At 55.7% G+C, this 20,695-nt stretch overlaps 10 protein-coding genes across 10 annotated transcripts; 4 read left to right on the top strand and 6 right to left on the bottom strand.

The window, feature by feature from the left end:
- Window positions 1-334: 334 nt before the first annotated feature.
- On the bottom strand, window positions 335-1,625 carry BKA78DRAFT_322124 (uncharacterized protein). Its single transcript, XM_066889093.1, has 3 exons — window positions 1,454-1,625; window positions 813-1,229; window positions 335-731 (listed from the first exon to the last, which is right to left on the bottom strand). Exons 1-3 carry the CDS (start codon window positions 1,515-1,517, stop codon window positions 718-720), a joined length of 495 nt encoding a protein of 164 aa, XP_066741312.1. The 5' UTR covers window positions 1,518-1,625; the 3' UTR covers window positions 335-717.
- BKA78DRAFT_188692 (uncharacterized protein) lies at window positions 367-764 on the top strand. Its single transcript, XM_066883541.1, has one exon. The coding sequence runs from the start codon at window positions 460-462 to the stop codon at window positions 658-660; it is 201 nt and encodes a 66-aa protein (XP_066741313.1). The 5' UTR covers window positions 367-459; the 3' UTR covers window positions 661-764.
- A 126-nt stretch (window positions 1,626-1,751) lies between the features above and the next one.
- On the top strand, window positions 1,752-3,876 carry BKA78DRAFT_322123 (Nsp1-like C-terminal region-domain-containing protein). Its single transcript, XM_066889092.1, has 2 exons — window positions 1,752-3,799; window positions 3,855-3,876. Exon 1 carries the CDS (start codon window positions 1,951-1,953, stop codon window positions 3,673-3,675), a length of 1,725 nt encoding a protein of 574 aa, XP_066741311.1. The 5' UTR covers window positions 1,752-1,950; the 3' UTR covers window positions 3,676-3,799; window positions 3,855-3,876.
- A 2,177-nt stretch (window positions 3,877-6,053) lies between these two features.
- On the bottom strand, window positions 6,054-7,143 carry BKA78DRAFT_188646 (uncharacterized protein). Its single transcript, XM_066883539.1, has one exon. The coding sequence runs from the start codon at window positions 6,785-6,787 to the stop codon at window positions 6,224-6,226; it is 564 nt and encodes a 187-aa protein (XP_066741310.1). The 5' UTR covers window positions 6,788-7,143; the 3' UTR covers window positions 6,054-6,223.
- Window positions 7,144-8,467, top strand: BKA78DRAFT_188647 (uncharacterized protein). Its single transcript, XM_066883540.1, has 2 exons — window positions 7,144-7,587; window positions 7,663-8,467. Exons 1-2 carry the CDS (start codon window positions 7,499-7,501, stop codon window positions 8,381-8,383), a joined length of 810 nt encoding a protein of 269 aa, XP_066741309.1. The 5' UTR covers window positions 7,144-7,498; the 3' UTR covers window positions 8,384-8,467.
- Window positions 8,468-10,679: 2,212 nt separating this feature from the next.
- On the bottom strand, window positions 10,680-11,559 carry BKA78DRAFT_188628 (uncharacterized protein). The gene has a single exon (XM_066883538.1). The coding sequence runs from the start codon at window positions 11,309-11,311 to the stop codon at window positions 10,826-10,828; it is 486 nt and encodes a 161-aa protein (XP_066741308.1). The 5' UTR covers window positions 11,312-11,559; the 3' UTR covers window positions 10,680-10,825.
- Window positions 11,560-13,530: 1,971 nt separating this feature from the next.
- BKA78DRAFT_333035 (uncharacterized protein) lies at window positions 13,531-14,121 on the bottom strand (the record flags this gene model as incomplete). Its single annotated transcript, XM_066890038.1, has 3 exons — window positions 13,531-13,618; window positions 13,667-13,771; window positions 13,823-14,121. 3 exons carry the CDS (start codon window positions 14,119-14,121, stop codon window positions 13,531-13,533), a joined length of 492 nt encoding a protein of 163 aa, XP_066741307.1.
- A 1,868-nt stretch (window positions 14,122-15,989) lies between these two features.
- BKA78DRAFT_188605 (uncharacterized protein) lies at window positions 15,990-17,066 on the bottom strand. The gene has a single exon (XM_066883537.1). The coding sequence runs from the start codon at window positions 16,897-16,899 to the stop codon at window positions 16,327-16,329; it is 573 nt and encodes a 190-aa protein (XP_066741306.1). The 5' UTR covers window positions 16,900-17,066; the 3' UTR covers window positions 15,990-16,326.
- BKA78DRAFT_322111 (uncharacterized protein) lies at window positions 17,020-17,976 on the top strand. The gene has a single exon (XM_066889091.1). It carries the CDS (start codon window positions 17,234-17,236, stop codon window positions 17,822-17,824), a length of 591 nt encoding a protein of 196 aa, XP_066741305.1. The 5' UTR covers window positions 17,020-17,233; the 3' UTR covers window positions 17,825-17,976.
- Window positions 17,977-19,222: 1,246 nt separating this feature from the next.
- On the bottom strand, window positions 19,223-20,509 carry BKA78DRAFT_322109 (uncharacterized protein). The gene has a single exon (XM_066889090.1). It carries the CDS (start codon window positions 20,022-20,024, stop codon window positions 19,572-19,574), a length of 453 nt encoding a protein of 150 aa, XP_066741304.1. The 5' UTR covers window positions 20,025-20,509; the 3' UTR covers window positions 19,223-19,571.
- Between the last annotated feature and the right edge of the window lie 186 nt (window positions 20,510-20,695).

Below are 20,695 nucleotides of genomic sequence, written 5' to 3'. Positions count from 1 at the left end.
ATTGGCCGACTCGTCTGCTGACGGACGTGGTGAACGTTCCCCACCAATGTGAATCGAAGGAAGGACCAGCTTCTTTTGCTTGCTCGCTGGTAGGATCTCGTCGAGATCAACGGGCACTCCGAGAGATACGAGGAATAATCGTCTGATCCGTGACCGCACCCAATTTGGAGGCTGCAGCGGCGGCGGAGCGACCAGCTGTGCCCATAGTGACAAGCTCCTCTCAGAAAGAAGAGACGGGCTGATCTCGTGGTCGATCCTCGGCTGATTCTCATTTGGATGTGGGAAAATTTGGTTTACAAACTTCTGACTTGTGCTGAAGACGTCTTGAGCATCGAGTCCCTCGAAACTAGGGGATGGCTGCTAAGGTGTTAGACGTTGTCTTGATTGATCATAGCCGGTTGTAAAAAGTTGTGATTTCTATCCGACCTAGAAGTAACGACAGGCTCTGTTGACTTACGAATGTTGGAATCGGGTCGGATACAGGCTGCGCCGGTTCGTCAAAAGAATCCCCAGCCTTGTCCCCAGAAAATTGAAAGCCGTCGTCGAAGTCTCCGAAATCATCCCCAAAGTCCTCATCCTGGCCGCCTTCCTCAAAGTCGTCAAAATCATCACCCAGGTCATGGTTACCGTCCCCAGTCGCTTGTTCACCAGCTTCCGTAACTTGAGAACTCAAAGGCTCTTCGGGTTTGCCATCGTCTGGGGCTTGGTCACCATTGCTCAAGGTTTCCGATCTATCAGAGGCAGTTGGCGATCCTTGTCCTGTCAATAGGTTCGCTGACCAGTCCTGGCCACGTAAGAAATCGAGGACTCACCTTGGCTGGGATTGTCCGAAGCTTTCAAGACGAGATCAGGGACAGCGTCCGCCCGATGGTGCTCATACGCAGGTGTTCCAGGCACTTCGCCATGGCTGGGGTGCTCGGGGTCGATCTTCTCAACAACCACAAGGGGTGTGCCTCCGGGCGACCGCGGGGTAGTCGGGCGGTCGGACACGCTCAAATTGGACACGCTGCGGCTGCGGCTGCCTTCGGGAACAATCTCGACCTCGTCGGGTACGGCATCCTGCGTCCTCTTGTTGTATGCCTCTGTTCCTGGAACCTCGCCGTAGCTCGGCTCGTCATCGACCTTTTCGACTCGCGTCATGGGTGTAGGAGAAGTCAGGCTGGAGCGGTTGTCGGTGGATGGGCGGCCTTCCGAGGCATCAGAGAAGTGGTCGTCGCCGTCTGAGGATTCTGCTCGAGTTAGTTGTAGAGTTCAACCGGTGCATGGACACGCGAGTATGTGTAAAGGTCCCTGCCAGCACTTCCTGGCCATCGCCAAGGCCACCTTGAAACGGCACCGCGCTTGAATCGGGCAAATGACCGTTTCCAGGGCAGTATGCTGCTTTCCAGAATCAAGTCGACAACAGGCTGCGCACAAGGCTGGGACATGTTGAAACGGGATGCGGCGGACGTACCTAGCTCATGTGCGCCGGAATCTTCCAGCTCAACGCTCTTTCTGGGCGGCTCTAGTTCCGTCATGGCGATCAAATCCTCAAAGGTCGCAACTGTCGTAGAAGAAGGATGGGGAATCTGAAGGCTTGTTTGAATTGCAGGCCGTTGTAGAGGAGGACAGAGGTTGATGTGTAGTGATCTCCCCAGCGGCAGTGCAACGAGCAGTGATCGACCTGACCCTGGCATCCAGGCACGTGACTGACGGGCTCGGCCCGCCTCGACTTCTAGCCCGGCCAAAACACGTTCGCGCAACTTGAAGCTCTTCATTCAGAGCAAACGCGCCAACCTCGACGCCGTTCCACCACGTCCTTCCACGATCCATCCATTGCAGTCGAGCTTGGTCGCAGCGCTGACTCTTGCCAAATTCCATTCCCGTCGCATTGTCCCGCGTCCAAGCATAACAAGTACCCCGGCCGCGAATCCAAACCTTCGTCTACGCGCGCAGCGAATCTAGCTCACAATGTCGAACGACTCGTCCAAGGAACAACCAAAATCGCTCTTTGGCGGAGCTGGCGGAGGAGGAAGCAGTCTCTTTGGAAGTGGTGGAGGATCCAGCAGCTCGAGCCCGTTTTCCTTTGCCAACAACTCCAAGCCTTCTACGGGACCGTCTTTTAGTTTTGGAGGCAACACTTCGAATTCGACAACTGCGGGAAGCTCAAGCCCCAATCTCTTCGGTAGCGCTGGCACGCCTTCTTCGACTGGTGCGACTCAGTCTCCTTTTGGTGGAGCAATTGCTGGCAGTGGAAGCAACCTCTTTGGAGGCGCTTCAGCAGGTTCTGCGACCCCGGCTGCAAAGGTTGGCGGTCTTTTCGGTGCTGCTGGGTCCACGACGCCGGCAGGCAATCCTCCTTCTGCAGGAGGTCTCTCTTTTGGTGGTGCCAAAACTTCTGAATCACAGTCATCTGGAACTCCTGCTGCCGCAAGCCCGTTTACTCTCCCCGGCGGAGCCAACTCTTCCAAGCCCTTGTTCGGCTCAACTCCCGCAAGCGCTGCCCCATCCACGACCAACACGACCGCCCCGAGCTCTTCTGGAACGCCCTTGTTTGGAGGCGCTCAGTCGAAGGAGGCTCCAAAGCCTTCCATTTTTGGTGGAATGAACCAGCCATCCAGCAACAGCGCTTCGACTGGCAACAAGCCAGGATTCTCTCTCCCTTCTTTTTCATCGACCGCTCAGCCATCTGGAGGCTCTTCGACTCCGTTCGCGCTTGGACAAAAGACAGCCAGCTCCCAGCCCAGCAACAACCAAACGCCGACATCCACAACCAGCGACCAACCCAGCACATTGTTCAGAAAGGATGGCCCGTCCGACGCTGCAAGCAGTGGAACTCCCAACCCCTTTGGAAGTTTCAATAATGCCCCGGCGTCGACAGCAGGTGGAAGCTCGTCGACTCCGGCTCCGTCCGCTCCGGGCTTGTTCGGCAAAGCTCCTGCATCTACCACTGCGGCAAGTTCGAGCGCCACTGGCACAGCACCTTCGACGACTACGGCTCCAAGCGGAGGCTTCGCTCTTGGGTCTGCTCCTGCGCAGAGCTCTGGTACCTCTCAAGCTGGCACTGCAGCCACTTCAGCACCGGCTTTTTCGATTGGAGGACTTGGAGGAGCGGGTACCAAAACCAGTTCGGCGCCAACCTTTGCGCTCGGAGGAACCAGCACCGCTTCCACTTCGGGCCAAAACACTTCGACTACTACCGCGACTGCTGGACCGTCTACCAATGCCACCGCTGGATTGTCTGCTGCCAACACGGGCACCAACTTTGGAGCCTCTACCGCCGGCCAACCTCCGAGCTCCCAGTCCAGGCTGAAAAACAAGTCCATGGATGAGATCATTACGCGATGGGCGACGGACCTTTCCAAGTATCAGAAGCGATTCCAGAGCCAGGCTAAGCAAGTCGCGGAGTGGGACCGCATGCTGGTGGAGAACAGCGACAAGATCGCCAATCTCTACACCAAGGCCTTCCAGGCCGGTAAGGACACTGCGGAGGTCGAGCGTCAGCTTACTGCTGTTGAGAACGACCAGTCGGAGCTGTCACGCTGGTTGGACAGCTACGAGAAGGACGTCGACGAGATGATGGAGAAGATGGTCACCGGGACTGGCTCCGACGGTCTCCAGGGACCTGACCAGGAGCGCGAGAGGACGTACGTATTCCAAGAAGTTTGCTTTGCTAGTCTCGCTTACATGTCATAGGTACAAGCTTGCTGAGAAGCTGTGTGATCGTCTCAACGACCTGAACAAGGACCTCTCTTACATGATTGACGAGATCAACGGTGTCTCGGCAACTCTGAGCAAGACAGACAAGCCTGACGATCCGGTATGTTTAACTTCCCCCATTTCGATTTTCCAGTACTAACATTAAGCTCCAATAGCTCACCCAGGTTGTACGTGTGCTCAACAGTCATCTCTCCCAGCTCCAGGCCATCGACACTGGCGCTGCCGAGCTTCACGCCAAGGTTCTCGCTGCACAGAAGGAGACTCAACAGTACCGCTTGACTGGTCAGGCTGCTCTGGGCAGCGATTCTGCCGACGACTTTGCGCGGTCCTTCTTGGGCCGTCGTTAATTTATGATCTGGGGATGTCTTGGCCACATGGCCGTTTTGCTTGGTGGGTGGTCAGGATCAGGGTAGCATCAAGTGCCATCCAATCATGGGTGGATAAAGGCGTTTGAGGATCGGATTTGCTCTATCAGATGAAGCGTAAGCGGGTCAAGGATTGCAAAATTCGACTGCATTTTGCAAACTTGGGTTGACAAAAGGCATGCAGGACAGGCAAAAGTAGACAGTCGCCATGAATGGTTACCACACAAATCCAGCCCTCGAACTCTTGCCTTCACTCTCTACATCGAATGCTACTCTTGCACCTTGCCAGACTGGATCCCGCAGAAGCGCACATTCTATGGGGCCCGACCAATCGGAATTCACCATCTTCTACTTCAACTTCTCTTGCTTGCCTCAGTCTTGTTGGTGAGCCCCAACAGAATCACGTCCCGCAGAGCTCAACTACATGCTCACTGCATTTCCTTATCCGATCATCCCGAAGGCAATTCACCGAATGGCACAACAAAAGTCGGTCCAGAGACGTCAGACAGCTCGCCATGAACCAGTAAAAGTAGGTGCCTGCTTGACTAGTGGTTTGGACATGTGATTATAATTTGCGGCTACATGCTCGAGCTAGGGCCAGTGACGCCATGAAGGGTAGGGGTCTGGCGAAGAGGGAGTTGACCGAATGAATTTATCTCCCATTCACCCAAGATCGAGTGCTTGACTGCACCCAGTACTTATCCTTTCAAAAAGGACGCACTCTACTTCTTCCATGCTTCAGGAGTTTGAATGCCTCGCATCTCCCCGCGGTGTTCTTTTGCAAAAGGAAAACTAAGGACTTACAACCCCTTCCATCACCGCCTATGTGTCCATACCAAGAGCCTGCCCCTTTCCTGTCAAACAAGTATCGATGTCGATATAGACTTCTTCTATCGGGCCGCCGGCACGGCGGCAGCGTGCTCGCCTTGTCCCAGCTCCCAGGTCCAAGTCTCCATCTTGTTGGACGCCTAGATCGAAAGGAGGAGGCCTCCCGGTCAAAGCGGGAGCTATGAGAAGTGGGAATCAAGGCATCCAGCTGTGGATTGCAATGTCATGGCGGAGTATTGCTGAGCCATCAACGCCGCGAGACGGCTGCGGATGGTCTCCTTGCCGTTCTTGCAAATAGAGGACATGCCCCGAAGGCTTCCTGGCTCAGACCTTTCTTTATGTTGTGCTGGCCTGGCTTTACCGGTCATTTGCTTCCATGTCGGAGCTGCCATTGAAATTGTCATGGAATCTAAGTGTTCAGTACCTGAGTTGAAGTGATGTCTTTTGCATTGCATGCATGTGCTGTGGTTCGACTACTATTTCACTGGCTCATCCAATGTCTACCTCCCACTGGCTCAATCAAAGTGAGCCGTCGAAACTGCTCCTAGTTTTCCGCGATGGACATGTTAGATTGCAATAATGGAGTGAGACATGTTCTGTGCTGGTCACCACCTGCGCTTTGCAAGGAGTAAAATATGCCGGTGATTGGACAAGTGTCATCCCCTACAGTTGAACATATAGTCGCGCTTTACTATGACGATCATGACGGAAACTATTCAAATTTCCAAAATGCCTGTCGAAGAAGTCTTGCTCCATGTGGTAAGTCCCGTGAAAAGCGACTCCAATCAGACGACGACGGGAGGCGCTTTAGGCGTCCCAACGCAACTTGACCTGAAGCCACTTTTACATCATTTCTTGATCAGTCCCTGCGTACCACAACGGCCTCACTTCCTATCTGCGAGAAAAGTGAATCCTCCGACAGCTCATGGGGTTGTCCGGTGCCCCTCGCATCTGGCTGTCCGCGCCCTGCATCATCAGAGCCATTCATGAGCCAAATCTTCAAGTCACGACGGCCAACCCACAGACCCGGTCAAAGACACACCCTTGCAGCGTGGCATCGTTTGGTTGCCCTTGCTGACTTAGCACAATGCCTCGACAGGGGCGCACAGTTACGCCATCGCGCATGGCTCGTATGGCACTGCAGCCGCTGAGCCCAACGGCAGGCTGGACTGGGAACCAAATCTCGCAGCAACAGCAGCGGCAGTCACACGGCGGCAAAGCCTCCGGACTTCCCCAAGCAATGAGAATGTGGAGAGGCAAAGCACACGGCTGGCTGAGCTGTGTGTTTTGAGCGTTGGCTTCTGCTGACCGTCAGAGATCTTCGCTCCTCCTCAACACTCTGGAGCGGTTGCCGCAGCGTTGCGGGCACGCCGCGCCGCCGATCTCGTCTTGGGGGCGTCCTTCCTGAGCCTCTGATTTTGCCTTGTACCACGCTTCACGTTGCTTTTTGGCGTCTTGGATGACGTTGATTTCATGCTCGCCTGACTTGCCAACGGGTGTCGATCTCCTGCCAGCAAGACGAGCAGTCGCCGCCTGCAACCAACAAGACTGCAAAAAGTCTCAGAGTGGGGGGTTTGTTGATTTGCTGTCCCGCGTACGACAAATATGGTGTTGATCAGACGGCTTGTCATGCTGTTGCGGTGATCTCCAGGGAGTTTGGGAAATACCATGATTATGCCGTCGCCCCCAGGTTGAGGATGAAGAGTGGACCGCACGTCTGGTGACTTTAACAAAGTCATTCTTTTGCAGGCGCCGGGGTCTTGCGGGTCGAATTCGAGAAGACGTGGAAACATGAAGGAGGCAGGAAGTACGGATAGGAACCCAGCGGCTGCAGCGCGACGCCACGGCTGCCGTTTGTGGAGTGTTTGCCCCGACGCGATCTGCTCCCACAACATCTCCACCTCTCGTCCCCGTTCCCGTCACAGATGACAGAAGCAACCGCCATATTCTGAAACAAATTGTCGGCCCCTGGCTTCTGAGCTTTTTTCTGTCCAGGCACCGCAGCATCGCCAATGCCCAATCACACGTTACGCGAAGCCTCGCGTCAGCACCGGCGAGAGGACCAAGAAATCTTCATTATTCCCGCCCTTTTCCTTTCGCCGGCCCCGTCGCCACCGCTCCTGTCTCCTCCCGCGCCGTCGTCCTCGTGCCGCAGGCCACAGCAAACCCTTTCACCAGCGTCCGCGTGGACAAAAAACAGTGGAGTTTGGGCGGTTGGGGCGGGCGACGGACCCCTCCGGTCAAGGAGCCCACCTTCGTACAAGACGCGTGGTACATGCCATAATACGGCACCCACCCAGCAGCACCACGAGGACCCTCTCTTGGGCTCCGGTTTGATTTTTCGCAGCATCAATCCACGGCATGCATGAAGCGCCCCTGGTTCCGCTCCCAGCTCGCCGGAGCCCGGCAAGCGTGCTGGACGAGAAGGGGAAAAACACGATGCAGCCCGTGACCGAACCAGGCAACGCAAGACGAGCGCACCAATCTTTTAGGCCCTTGGACGCGCCTTTCGGCAGTACAGTGGATTGAATGGCCGTTCAGCTTCCCGCAAGGTCTTGCCGCAGCCAAAGTCGCGAGGGACCAGGGTGGAATCCCGCGAGGCGGTCATGGTTGCTGGATGCCCTTTGACAACCAATCATCCAACCACCGCAGATTGCCTGCCTGCCCATGTCCGGGTACTTGAATGCAAGCGACGGTGACCTGGCCCCTGTCTCCCGTGCCCGTCTATCCTCTTGTCCCCAGCTAGCCAGCCCTTTGCTGATTGCTGCAGATGCCCAACGACCAATAGGCAGTACGGCGTGGAATTGTCTATCACGGTGCTATATTCTGTTGTTGCATCCAGTCACAGGCACATCGTAGTGTTCGCAATCTCATCAAGAGCAGGGGCGCATTCGCTCTCGCTTCTCGGCAGCGCAGCGCGGTGCAGGCGCAGGAGCTCAGGGGTGCATCGCCGGCGCGGCATGCAGCACGCAACGTCTTTTGTCTTCGCTTCGATTATTCCTCTCGTCTCTTCGCTTACGGTGCGTAGACGCGCGCGCCGCCTGTCGCCGCCGCTCCTGCCAGCATGCTGCCCAGCGAGGCGTGCCTTTGCGAGCCGAAGGACAGGCAGTGTCACCAAAAGCTCATCTATCTGGCCAACCAGGCGTGCGTCGAGTAACGAGCTCTCCTCGCAGCCAGCGGCAGACCGGAGACCAGACCAGATGGAGAACGATTCTTGGACCACGGACCTACCGCGTTGTACCGACATCCAGTGCGTCGGGCAGGCGGGCGGCGGCTGTCTGTGGGGCCAGCGGCCTGGCAGGCAGGCAGGCAGACGACGGGCGATAAAGCAACGTGAAGCAAGCAAGGTGTGTCGGCCAGCAGGCAGTCTGGAAAAAGACATTCCAGCCAGGCAGGGCGCCGCCGCCGCCGCCGCAACTCCACTTGCTCGCTCCATTCCGTCCGCTCGTGTGCATCACATCCGCACCCACAGCGGCAACTGTTTTGTGTAGCGCGAGGTTGGCGTCTCGAAAATGAAACCACGACAGCAGCAGCACAGTGTGCCGCATCGGGCGACCAACAGGACAGAACAGACTGGCAGGTGAGCTGGGCTTCTGCGTCCATCTGCGTCCGGTCCCGGACGCGCGTGGGCTTGCTTACCTACCTGCCCAGTGCCCATATCAACGCTGCTGCTGCTGCTGGCCCTCACCGACTCGTACGCTGAGAGCTCGATGCCCCGGGATTTTCATGTGCTGCTGCACGGAGAAGATCCGAATTGCAGCCAGCTGAGGTGTGCTTGCTGTCGTCTGGCTTGCTTGCAGCCGCAGCCCGAGATGAGGTAGGCGAACATTGCCCATGTCCTGTACGTACCCCTACCGATGCGCAATCATGTGCGCCAGCAAAAACTCCTATCACAGATCGCGTAGTTTTGCTGGCTGCCTCCCCCGCTGCTGGCTGGCCGGCTAGCTGGCTAGATATGCGTCTCCTTGTAGAGGGGTAGACATGTAGATAATGATGCTGGCTGGCGGCCCCCAAGGCTGAAGGTTGCGATTCCAATCACGGCGCTGTCCCCGCGCTCCTCCTCCTCCTCCTGCTGCTGCTGCTGATTCCCCGCGCCTCGACGGCTTTTCCGAGGATTGAGGCGCGGTCGAGTGGAGGGGCAGAGAAGGAGGGGTTGGAGTTTGAGCCCGCTTGAGTAGATTAGTAGTCAGCAGATTCGTCTACACAGCGGGTCGCAAAAGAGATACCAACTGCGGGGTGCTCGAATACTCCCTGTGGTCGTGTTCCAGGACTTTCTCATGTGCCCAAATTTCCAACTCGGGATTTGTATAGACAGGGAGTATTCAAGCATCTTGCTAACCAAAGACTCGGACGCTTGAGGTTGTAAAAGGACGGCTACAGAGAGCATTCAAGCATCCTGGCACTGCCTTGGACGATGTCTCTTTTACAACCTACCCGTGTCCACAACCAGGTAGGCCAGGCAGATCATGTCGACGTGGTAGGTAGGTGGCTTTAAGTCTATCTCCCACGCAAAGGTTTCTGCAAACTATTGGTGGTTTAGTAGACGGCGGAAACACCTCAAAGTCACTACTCCTAGTAGCACACAGCAGGTAAGCAGTCTGCAAACCTCACGGCCAATCAATGTTGCGAGGCAAATCGGATTGGTAGGCACCTTTCCTTTCGCCGCCATGTCTGTCCAAACATCAGAAAAGCGCGCCCTTGCCTTTGGTGGCGAACATATCCATTCGAATGCATCTTGTTTAATCATGCGCCCCCTTTGTGTCTATGTCCTGTTTCCTTACACCACGACGGGGCGCAAGCATCGTCGTGCCGTCTCATCTTTCTCTAGTCTGCAAGATACAGCTCGTTGAAAAAACCCACCTACATCTACCAAGCAGAGCCAACTGATCCAACGCGGACGTCGCCTCATATCGATGCTTGCCAAAGGAAACCTCCGGCAATAGGGCCTGATATGGGTGGCAGCAAGGAGCAGCGATGCCATGGCGGTCCTTATTGTCCTTTCAAGACATTGATCAACGTCCAGCACCACGAGCAAACAAAGACGCCAGCCAACCCCACCATCAGCCATCTACGTACCTCTGCAACACCATCTCACTTCCTAAGCAGACGAAAAACTTTGCTTGCCCTTCCTCCATCCATCTCCCCTCCTCTACTACCCCGTCCAGCGTCGCACCAACCAACGGGCTGACTCTGCTTTGCCCTGCGTTGTCGCCCTTGTGTGGTGGAGTGGTCGTTGTTGCCCTACCTACTACATTTACCCTGCATGGGTGGTTACCACATGCATCATCTCACGTACGTCCCGTTGTGCCGTCGCTCGCCAGTCGCCAGTCGCCACCCTGCCACCACCCGCCTTGCAAACGACTAGACGACCTACGTCATCTCACTCCAAACTTTATTGTCACATGGCTTGCATGAACGACCAATCTACCTATCCATCTTTTCTACCCCAGCACCACGTTTCGTTCATGTCTACTATGCATTTGGTGGAGAGGCGTTGGTGGTGGATCGTCGCTGCGATAATCTGTAGATAGGCGGCCTCACTCACTATGAGCAGATGCAGGGAAACGAGGTTTAGGGTGTGGTGGCTTGCTTTCAATTGCAAGCGCAGTACATTTGCATTCTCGGAGAATAGGCATAGCATATGTAGGTGAGTGCTGCTGATCCTGCACACATGAGCAAACAAATAAAAAGACTTGAAAAGGACGCGAAAGAAATTATTGGGTGGTGTAGCCACAGCAGCAGCATCTCCCAAAAGTCCAAGGCAAGCAAGCACGTATGGGTGTCTTGCCGCATTCCTCGCATCTCTTTCCACCACCACTACCACGATTCTGCCTCTGCCCTTCTCTTCCTTTGACTCGCAACATGTCCATCCAACAGCCTGTCGAGCCTGTCGTCCATTGTGGATGGACAACTTCGCCTCACCTTACCTCACCTCACCCCATCCCACGCCGTCCGTCCATTCCCCGTCGCCGCAATGACGACGACCACACAAACCGCCCAGCCATCGTCCAATCATCCCATGTGTGGTCGTCGAGGTCAGGCGTCATCTCGCCACCTCCACCATCGTCACCGCCATCACAGATGACGCACTTGCTTGGCTGCCTCATACTTGTTGAAGAATGCCTGTGGACCGTTGGGTCGTGGTGGCTGGCTGGCGGTGCGGTCGACCGGTGCTCATAGGTGGGTAGGAGGTATGCCAGGTTAGAGATTTGTCCATTTGAGAAGGCACATGGATGGAATAATCTTCCGATGGTGAAAAAGGATGACCGTTGCTGATGCGCCTCCGCCGCCCGCGCCGTTGACGATTTAGCATGCATCTGATGTTGTAGTATCGTGCTGTGGTCAACGGACAGAGAAAGACGACGGGTTGGGAGAGTTTTATTGTTGCCAGGGCACACGCATGCAATGTCAATCTTCATCCACAACAACCATCGAGACGGCGGCCACTCCCGTCACCTTAGTCCAGTAGTCCCGTCCAGTCGCAGGGATAAGAGTTGCCAGACACAACAACGACGGAAGGGCAGCACAGTGTTTGGACAAACAGGCAGGTAAGCCGACCCCCAGAAGAAAAGAAGTAGTCGGAGAAGTAACAACAACCCAGTACCTACCTCATGTACCCTATGACGATGATGCAGCCCTGGAACGAGATAGACGCTAGGTAGGTGGCTGACGTTGAGAAAGTGGCGCCACGGTACGTACCAGTACTCCGTAGGGACGCCACCACCATCGGCGGCGACGGGGCGTCCGCCAATCGCTTGTGCCGAGCGGGCGAGCGCCACCACCACCACCACCACCACCACACCTCTTTTGACGACCAACCAACCTCACACTTCAAGTTCGCCTCGTCTTTCCTGTGGTGAGATGGACGAGGGGAGGTGAGAGGAGAAGCCTGCTTGCTCTCGTTGGACCCTGCTTCAACCAGGCAAGGCGCATTTTGTTTGCCCTGCAGCTTCACACACATCTCGCAGCCACCCCACCCACATACGCCTTTGGCGTGCACGCCCAGTCGCCGACATCGCAAGCCTTTTCATCTTGGACGGCCAATAATGGGCACTTGTATACCTTTTATCAAGCTTGAGGCAACACGGCAAAAGTTCGTCCACGGCCGCCGCCTCATCAGGCACAGCCGACTTGACACTGCGTGTAGGTAGAATTCTCACCCAACCCAATGGACCTTTATATGCTTTTAAGAGTTTGTTAGTTGTAGGGAGCAAGCAAGCAGGACAGACAGTAGTCGTAGCGATGTAGCAATGTGCACGCACTTGATCCGCCAGCGAGCAGCCGCTTTGCATCACTGCGCCGCCCCCTTGCATTGGCCCATACACACACGCGGGAGGTCATGTATGTATTACGTAGAGCATGAAGGAGATGATGGGGGGTGGGTGCGTGATGCGCGCTTGCATCATAACCAGTATTTTTGCATTCTTCTTCTTCTGCTAGGTAGTCCGTCTCGCCGGGGGAGATGGAAGATCGTTCTAAGCGCCTCCCCTTCTCCATATGGATGCCCGGCCGGTACCGCCGCCGACTGGCTGGCTGGCTGGCTGGCTGGCTGGCTGGACGATCGTCTCGTCGGCTCTCTGATCCGTCTCTCCTTCCCGTATTTTTAAAAACTTCTTGCTCGTCGTATGGGGGTGGTGGGTTGGTATTTGTCAATCGACAGCTGATGATGCCCTTTCTTGCTCCCCCCGTCGTCCATCTCCTCCCTTCGCCTTGACTATGCCGCTCGTTCTTCTGGCAAAATAAGAAACAGCCAAGAAATAAAAAAGTGTAGAAAATAAACAGTAAGTCTCAAGAGCAGAGAGAAGAATCAATTTGTTTCTTTTTGCCCTTGCCTTGCTGCATCTCTCGAAAAATAAAAAAATGAGAAGAGGATATGTGACCAGGGACAAGATGGTTAGGTCCCAAGAAAATGCAAATCAAACGAAAAGAAAAGAATACAAAACGGAACAAGAAAAACCAAGCTAGGTCTCGTCAATCCCAATGAACCTGGAACCCTATGCAATGCCAGAACAGTACAAAGCGCAGAAAAACAAAAGAAGAACTCTTTGGAGAAGAAGAAAGAATGTACGGCTACCTGTGCGAATGGTGGTGCCGTGGGGTAACTAATTGGCAAACGCCCCCCTTTCCTCCCAAACCCCCCTAAAAACCGAGAATCGCAAAATTATAAAAACGCCTGCGACGGCCGTCACCCAGCAGCCAGAGAGTTGCCAAATTGATCCGCCATTGGCCAAATATATTTGTCAAGCGGTCGGCCGAGCAGAGTGTGCTCTTTCAAATTTCCGGGTGGTGTGACTGGGTCCGTCGCAAAATGAACCCAAAGGGCGCCCCATAACGCCAAATAAGCCTTCGCTATGCACGCTTCGTAAACGCGAGTAAAAAGGCGAGCATTCGTGCCGCAGAGGAGCGGTCGAGTGTATGCAAATGGTTGCGAGAAGCGCGTGTCGCTTTCCGCCGAGAGGCCGTGAGAGTCGAGGAGTGTACATGTCGTTTCAGTGAGGTTTGTGTGATGCGGTGTTCCCGTCCGGCGGAGTCGGTCCCGTTGAGGTGTGGCGGCATCGATGGTGTGTGTAGCGGGTATATGCGTTTCGAACGTGGGTCGCTTGTGTCATCGCGTCCCGTCGAGAGATGCGGCAGAGGTCTATTTTAGCGGACGGCCCTTGGTGCCTTTGGGCTTGGCGGCGCCGGCGGCGGTGAGTTTGCTCGTCTGCATGAGTTCGCCTATGTATCTGGGGAGTGTCAGAGAGGGACGGTCGTGAGAGCAGCGGCAGTCTTACGATTGAAGGAAGCGGTTTCCACCCTCGAGTTTTTCGTGTTCGCAGCGCACCGACTCGACGCGGTCGACGATGCTGAGTAGGCTTGCTTGAAGGGCTTTTGCTTGTCTATGAAAAGTCAGAGGAGCAATTGAGCGGCGAGGTGGTGGCATGACTCACTGAATCAGGGCCTCGCGAGCTTCCTGGCTGATCTTTTCGATTTCCTCGCTGGTCCGGCGCGGGCTCATGGTTCGCGCGTCGTTTTCGTCGTATTCCTCCTCCTCTTCGCCAAGCTCGACCTGGGGACTGTCGCGGGGGATGATGATTGTGCCCGAGGACTTGCGGCTGCCGAGCTTTGGTCGAGGGGCGTTGTTTTGTTGGGCGGTTTCGTTGATGGAGGATGAGGAGGAGGCCGGGCTAATGTATTCGTCGTCGATGATGGCGGAGGAGCTGTTGGGATCGTGGGCGGCCTGAGGCATGGTCGAAGTGGGAGCAGCGTCGGAAGTGGGCGCTGGTGCAGACATGGTGTTGAGGTTCAGCACGTGGCGGGGGAGGTGGGAGGTTGGCGGCGGGAGAGAGTCGTGTCGATATGTAGGCTTGGGAGCGTGGGCGGCAGTAGAAGAATTTGGGTTGTTTGGCGGTGGGTGGACCCTGTTTCGGGCGGGCAGCGGCAGTGGAGTCGGGATGGAGCGAGTAAAGAAAATGGGAGAGAGGACGGGAGGAGAGCAAGAGGCGAGCAGCAGGGCGGGAGCAGGAGAGGCGATGCTAAAGACTGAGAAGCAAGAGACGAGTGGACGACGGGCGAGGGCGAAGGGCGGCGACAGGGCACGACCAGAGCCGCCGGGAGGGAATGTAGCACGAGCAGGGCAGCGAGTGTCAACAAGGAGCGGGCGACTGGCGCAAGCGAGGACGACAGGTGATCGCCCCGTCGACTCGGCGATGATGTCAAGTCAAACAAGAGATGATGATCAACTGTCCGTATGAGAGCAACTGCAGCCGCAGCCCGCCGCCACCATTTGCCCTGCATTTCTCTCACAACCATCACACAGGTGAAGCTCCAAAAGTGAAGTACATGCGCAAGTGAAGCTGCAAAACGACAACAACACCATCGCCCACCGGCTCAGCGGCTAACCGGTTCGAGCGAGGCTGCCCGGCGGCTCTTCCAGGGTCCTGCCCCTTCGGATACTGCCGAGTCATCTCCCACCTCAACCACGTCTCTTTCTCGACAATTCAATATTCCGCCTGCCCATCAACATCACCACTTCCTCGGTCGCACGCTGATCTGCCCTCCATCATTGTCAAGTGTCCACGTCGTCAGTCTCGTATCTTGAAGCTCGACACTCGACACTCACTGAATCAGGCCGACTCGTCTCCGTCTCCGCCCTCGCCGTCGCCCTCGCCCGCGAGTTGCCCGTTGCCCGCAGCCCCAAGCCACTGCCATCGGCCCGAGGTCCCTGTGTTTGTCTTCGTTGTGACTTGGCAGATGCACTGTTGCAAAACCCACGCGCGTCTGCAACTGCCCGTGCCCCATGACCGACACCTCTGATGAAGCTGCGGTCTTTGCGCCCTCATCCTCCGCGGACCAGTCCAACCCGAGCCCCTTCTGGCCCGCTGAAAATTCAAAATTGCGACGCTGTTGGGCGAGCTCCAAAAATTTCATGGCGAAAAAAATTCCATCAAAAAAAGTGCCGAACTACTCCCAGGATGAACGAGGCAACAAGCGGCGCTGCTTCATCAGGCCTCCTCTCCTGGGCTGCTCGACATTCCAAGTCCATCAAAAAAAGGCAAAAATAACTTCAATACCTCGCGTCATCCGTGACGGAAGCCCAGCCGGATCCCGGATTGCCTCTATTGAATACACGTCCATCACGACACTGCCATCATCATCACCAGACGACGACACCAACCTGTCAAGCGAGAAACATCCGTCTCCCACATCCGACGCTGCCACGGTGAGCTGTCAAAGCGCCCGTCGCTCCTTTTTCGCAATCCCCTCTGCCGCCTGCTGATCACCATCCAACTGCTGCCAAATGCCCCATCCGACTTCAACTCCCACGACTCATCCAGGGACCACTGTCACGGGGCCCGCCAGAACTTTCTACATCATTTGACAAGGTCAGAAACCGGGGAACCGCGTCGCGTCGCGCGTGTCCGTCTGCAGCCCGCACCTCCTGGCTCCCGCTGCAGCAACCCCCTGGCCACCACCACGCCCGCTGACTCGCTGCATCAAGCTTTTGACAAGACCAACTTCTCCAACTCTTGCTGCCCACTTTTTTGCCCTCCTCTGTTGCATCGTCACTTTCCTCTTCGAGTAATTCTTCCCTCGCCCTCGGCATATCGTCTGCTCTAGCTGCAAATCACCACCACCCTTCGACGCCTTCGAGAAGATTTTTCTTCTTCTCCCGCTTCCTCATTTGGCGCCGTGGTCGCGTCCAGGTCCTGACTGCGCTCCTCCTTCTTCAGCCCTGCCCTGCCCTGTTTTGCTGCTCGCTCTTCAGCCAGTCGTCCGTCAGTGCTGCCACGCAGCATGTCACCATTACAGCCATGATGGACACCGCACTCGGCCGAACGCATGGCATGGAGAGCGCACGAGCTCATGGCGCTCCTCACTGTCCCCTGCTTCCGCCTCCCGCGCATGAACGACCGGCCATGCGAAGAAACAGAACAGACCTCCCTCCTGCAAATCATTCATCACAAGCACCAGGGACACACGGCGTTGGCCGTTTCATTGAAATCCTTTGCCTGCCCTCCTGCCCTGTCGTAGGGAGAAGCAGCGGACATGTCCGCCCCGCATGATTGTTTCGAGAGCACAACAGCAGCCGTGGTGGCATCGGCGCTCTCTTTTTCCCTTGTTGGAGCACCCGCAATGCCCGCTCGACTCGAGGCCGTTCTTCTCGTCCTCCGCTTTCGCTCGGCCCCGTAGGCACCGGAGCGTCAGCAGCGTACGCGCGCGTTTGATTCGCCACCCTCGCTCCACCCGCGCGGTAAACCGGTCTCGGTAGGTTGAAAGGTACGAATATACGTAGGCACGTATTCGCAGCTGGCTGGCTGCGGACGGCTGCCTCGTAGGCAGGCGAGGAGGGCGAACGACGACGGCAAATCGGACATGTACGCGAGGCGGATGCGCGTCGTCTCGTCTTGTCTCGTCTCGGGCTTTCCGATGCTCCACGGAAGCAATAATGGGGGTAATCTATGACTTTGAGGCTATGTATGCGATGAGCGGCCGAGTTGCTTCCGTCGCGCTGCTGTAGAGTCATCACTCATCGGCCTACGGATACCGTATTGTTTGGCACTAGCGCCCTGAGGCGGTAGGAAACATATACGGTTCTGAACTGCTTATATTTTGCAGCAGGACTGGGGCGGTACCTATCAAGAAATTTTTTTTTTCTCTATGTTGAACGCATCAAGCGCTTGAATGCTCCCTGTGACTACCTATTAAGAAAAAAAATTCTCTCTATGTTGAATGCATTAAGCGCTTGACTGCTCCCTGTGACTAGTAAAAGTTGACACCACTCGGCCTACCTGGAGGTGAGGCCGTATAAGCCAGTGGGGCGCTAGTGCGAGGGAGGCGCTTGTGCCAAATAATACGGTATGGAGGCAGACAGAGTAGTGAAGCAGCCAGAGGTATCCGTAGGTAGTAGGGCTGAAGCCAAGTGGTGTCAGCTGCTATGTATTCTCCTTCTCTCTCCACTTTCTCGCGCCCAACACCACCCGTCATGCATACGTATGATGCGCCACACGGCCATCATCACTCCATATCCCAAAAATTCCTCTCTCCTTCCGTCATCACATTTACTGGCACACTTCATCGGACAACAAAGCCGCCGCTACGTCCGCCCGTCCGCCTATCCGGATAATTGCTCGCTCGCTCGCTCGCTCGCTTTCTTCGGCACCCGTATCGTGCGAGTGCCCATTGGATCCGCGCGTACCGAGAGAGAGGGAGAGAGCGAGGGCGTGCGTGAACAATCAAAGCCATCAAGAAGACTTGACGGAGAACCGAGTTTTGGCAGGCTGCTGCAACCAGGCCGGCGGACAGAACGTCGTCATTCCTTCGAATCGTGCCGAAAGCGCCGTCGCACAGTCTGCTGGCTCCCATTGCTTGTTGCATTCCTGTTGGGTGGCTGCTGGGTCCTGATGCGGCTTGATGGGCTTGCGGAGGAGGGGAGAGGAGGTTTCGTGTAGTCGACATCCATCTCTGGGCTTGGGCGCGGAATTTTGCCCAAAGAAGCGTGTCGGGGAACTCACTCCTTTGAGGTCACGCATGATGGGACTTTCCTGGTTTGACGATGCGCATGTGCCAGCTTAGGCAGTGAGCCAACCGGGCAGTCGCGCCGTGAGAGCCAATATAAAACCACCCGCCTGCGCTTCATTTTGACTGTCAAGGTTTTGGAGGGACAGAACACACCGCAATCATGAAGTGGGTTGACTGTTCTCCTCGTGCCGCCCGCGAGACAAATACGATACTCGTGCTGGGCTTGGGGGTTCTGTTGGGCTGGCTTGTCTTTCTGTGCGTCCTCACTCATCGCTCTCGGGTTCTGGGGAGGACGGTGGTAGCACTTTTGCTGATGGGTGGTGTTGGAGCGCTTCACCATCGACTCATGGTATCGCTGACTGAGCAACACGCAATCTCGCCACTGTCATAAGAGCTGGATAGATGCTCTTTGCAGACGAGCCAACCGAGCAAACAGACCAACGAAAAGCCCAGCACACAGTGCCTCTTTTGGGCGTTTGCCTCCCACAAACAACCACAGTATGCGGCGAAACAGCATTCTCTTCCATCTCCCAGTGCGTCGCCAGTGAGTCCTGCAGAAATCTTGGATGCAGGCAAAGAGATGGCCGCTTTTATAGCCAGAATGAGGGGCTCAGGGGTAGAGGCGCGGAGACTGGATCGGGCCTGACACATGTCGTGGCTACCTAGCAGCCCAGGAGGTATCAAGCACACTGACGCAGTCACCTGCGCGTCTGTAAAGGCAGGAGCGTGGGAAGGAAGTCACGCGGGGGTGGTGGGTGGAAAGGGAAGTCGCTCGCTCAGCTAGGCAGACAGTCAGCCAGTCGGTTGCGAAGGGTATAAAGACTAGTCATTCCGCTCACTCCTCGCTCCTCCGTCCCCATTCGACACCTGCCGGCCGATGCAAGAGGTGCACGACGGGAACTGCCTCTGGTACTGGCTCTTACTTGGTTGTCGTTTGCCTGCCGTGGTTGCGACCATCTGCTCGTATGGTAGTCGCGCTACCTCCCGCACGTGTATGACAATTGATGGAGGATAGCGTCGACGAAGGAAAATGATGCTCCACATGACCATCACTTGCTGCTGGGATAATAGGGGTCAGGGTAGACTTGAAAGCATGACGATGGACAGAACGACACCCTCCCCGCGCGGAAATGCAAACTCAATCAAGTTCGCCGTGAGGAAGCGCAGCAAACAAAAGAGTGCCCTCAAAGTCGTAGATGGCATGTTTGGACACCTCAATCCCTCCTGTCGGCAAGCACCGCTCGCAAGCCATGAGACGGCGGTCCTGCATTTATACTCCCCACCGCCCACCAAATCCCCCCAAAGACCAGTCTCATGACGCGCAAGCCCACGTGCACAAGCCAAACGACAGCCCCCGAGCGGATGCGTCGGCGCAGATGAGTATAAAAGCAACAACCTCTTGCCGCCTCCATCTTTTCCCAACCTTCACCCTCCTCCAGCGAAAGATGTCGGTTTACATGGCATTGGGGGCCGAGCCCGGTGAGGATCGCGTCGAGTGGCAGGAGAGGGCGACAGATGAACCTAAATGGACGAAGCACTGTGTTTTCTGGGCTTGGGAGGTTGTCGGGATGCGTGAGACTAGATGGATCAAGCACTGCGTCTTTTGGGGAGGAAGGGGGGAGGGGGAGGAGGCGTCACTGGTTTAAGGGTAAGGGGCTTTTGGATGAGGTGTTGAAACTAGGTTTGGGTAGTGCAGGGGCGCGGAGTTGGTGGATGTTGATGGTTTTGGTCGTGGAGATGTGGTGATGAATGATGCTCAGGGAGTGATCGGGAGCATGGAATGAAGCGGGCGGTGGCAAAGAGAAAACCCAAGTAAACAACGGTGTGGCAAGTCGCTGCTTGAGGTGCGTTGACTGCATGCAGTTTATCCTTGGACAACCAAAAGAATTGAAGAGCGTATTTAAAAGGCTTTGCTCCAAGAGCGACTGGAGTCATCCGCATCTGAAAACCTTGTGACCTGAGGCTCGCGTAGATGAGCGACCCCTGGTTGTCAGACAGATGCGGATGCTGCGGGGCAGTCATGGGAGTGGCAGGAGGAGTATTTAAACCGCGGGCTGCCTGCCTGCTTTTTCCAGTCCTCATTTTTCCGGACAGTGTGGGCTGGCGAGCCTCCACCCAGCACCAAGCCATGGCAGTACTTTGTGCTTGTGCTCTTTACAAACTCCACGCTCAAAGCATATTCCTCCCAAAAGAGCTTATGGACTACGCTGTACGTCGTTTAAAACAAATCGTCGTCAGCCGACGATGGCAACGGCCACGATGAAGTATTGAATAGCTTCATCTTGCGTCCTCGATTATTCAAAACGCAGACTAGCTGGTGGACAGAAGAACTGAGACCTCGGCAAGTTGGAAACGACGCGAGAGAGAGAGAGAGTGAGTGAGAGAGGCAGTGATATGGAAATGTATGATATGGGAAGCGCAGGACATCTCACACGCGCTGGTTCTGAGACTGCGTTGACTGAGCGACAGAAAGAGTTGCAGGCAGACCCTAAGGTATTCACGCTCTTTTAACACGCAGGAAAGGTTGCCTGAGGCACGGCTTGTGACTGGCATGGGCGACTGATCAGCTGGGACGTGTGACTCCAACACACATGGCGCTCTTGAATTGCTGTCACGTATTCAAGTGTCGACTCCCAAACAGGCAAACAGTGAGGCCTAGAGGGCTGTATAAAAGGCTCTGCCCACCACAAACCTTTCTAATTCATCTTGAACTCACCCTTCTGTAACATTGCCACTTGGAAGGATCACACATACATCACTTTGTTGTTCGGCGCATTGTTGTTTGACCTATTTCCCCTCAC

Source organism: Phyllosticta capitalensis (genome assembly GCF_038381095.1).
Source record: "Phyllosticta capitalensis strain CBS 128856 chromosome Unknown BKA78scaffold_9, whole genome shotgun sequence".
NCBI lineage: Eukaryota > Fungi > Ascomycota > Dothideomycetes > Botryosphaeriales > Phyllostictaceae > Phyllosticta > Phyllosticta capitalensis.
Note: the sequence above shows the minus strand (reverse complement) of the source record. Positions and strands in the feature narration are given on the sequence as shown.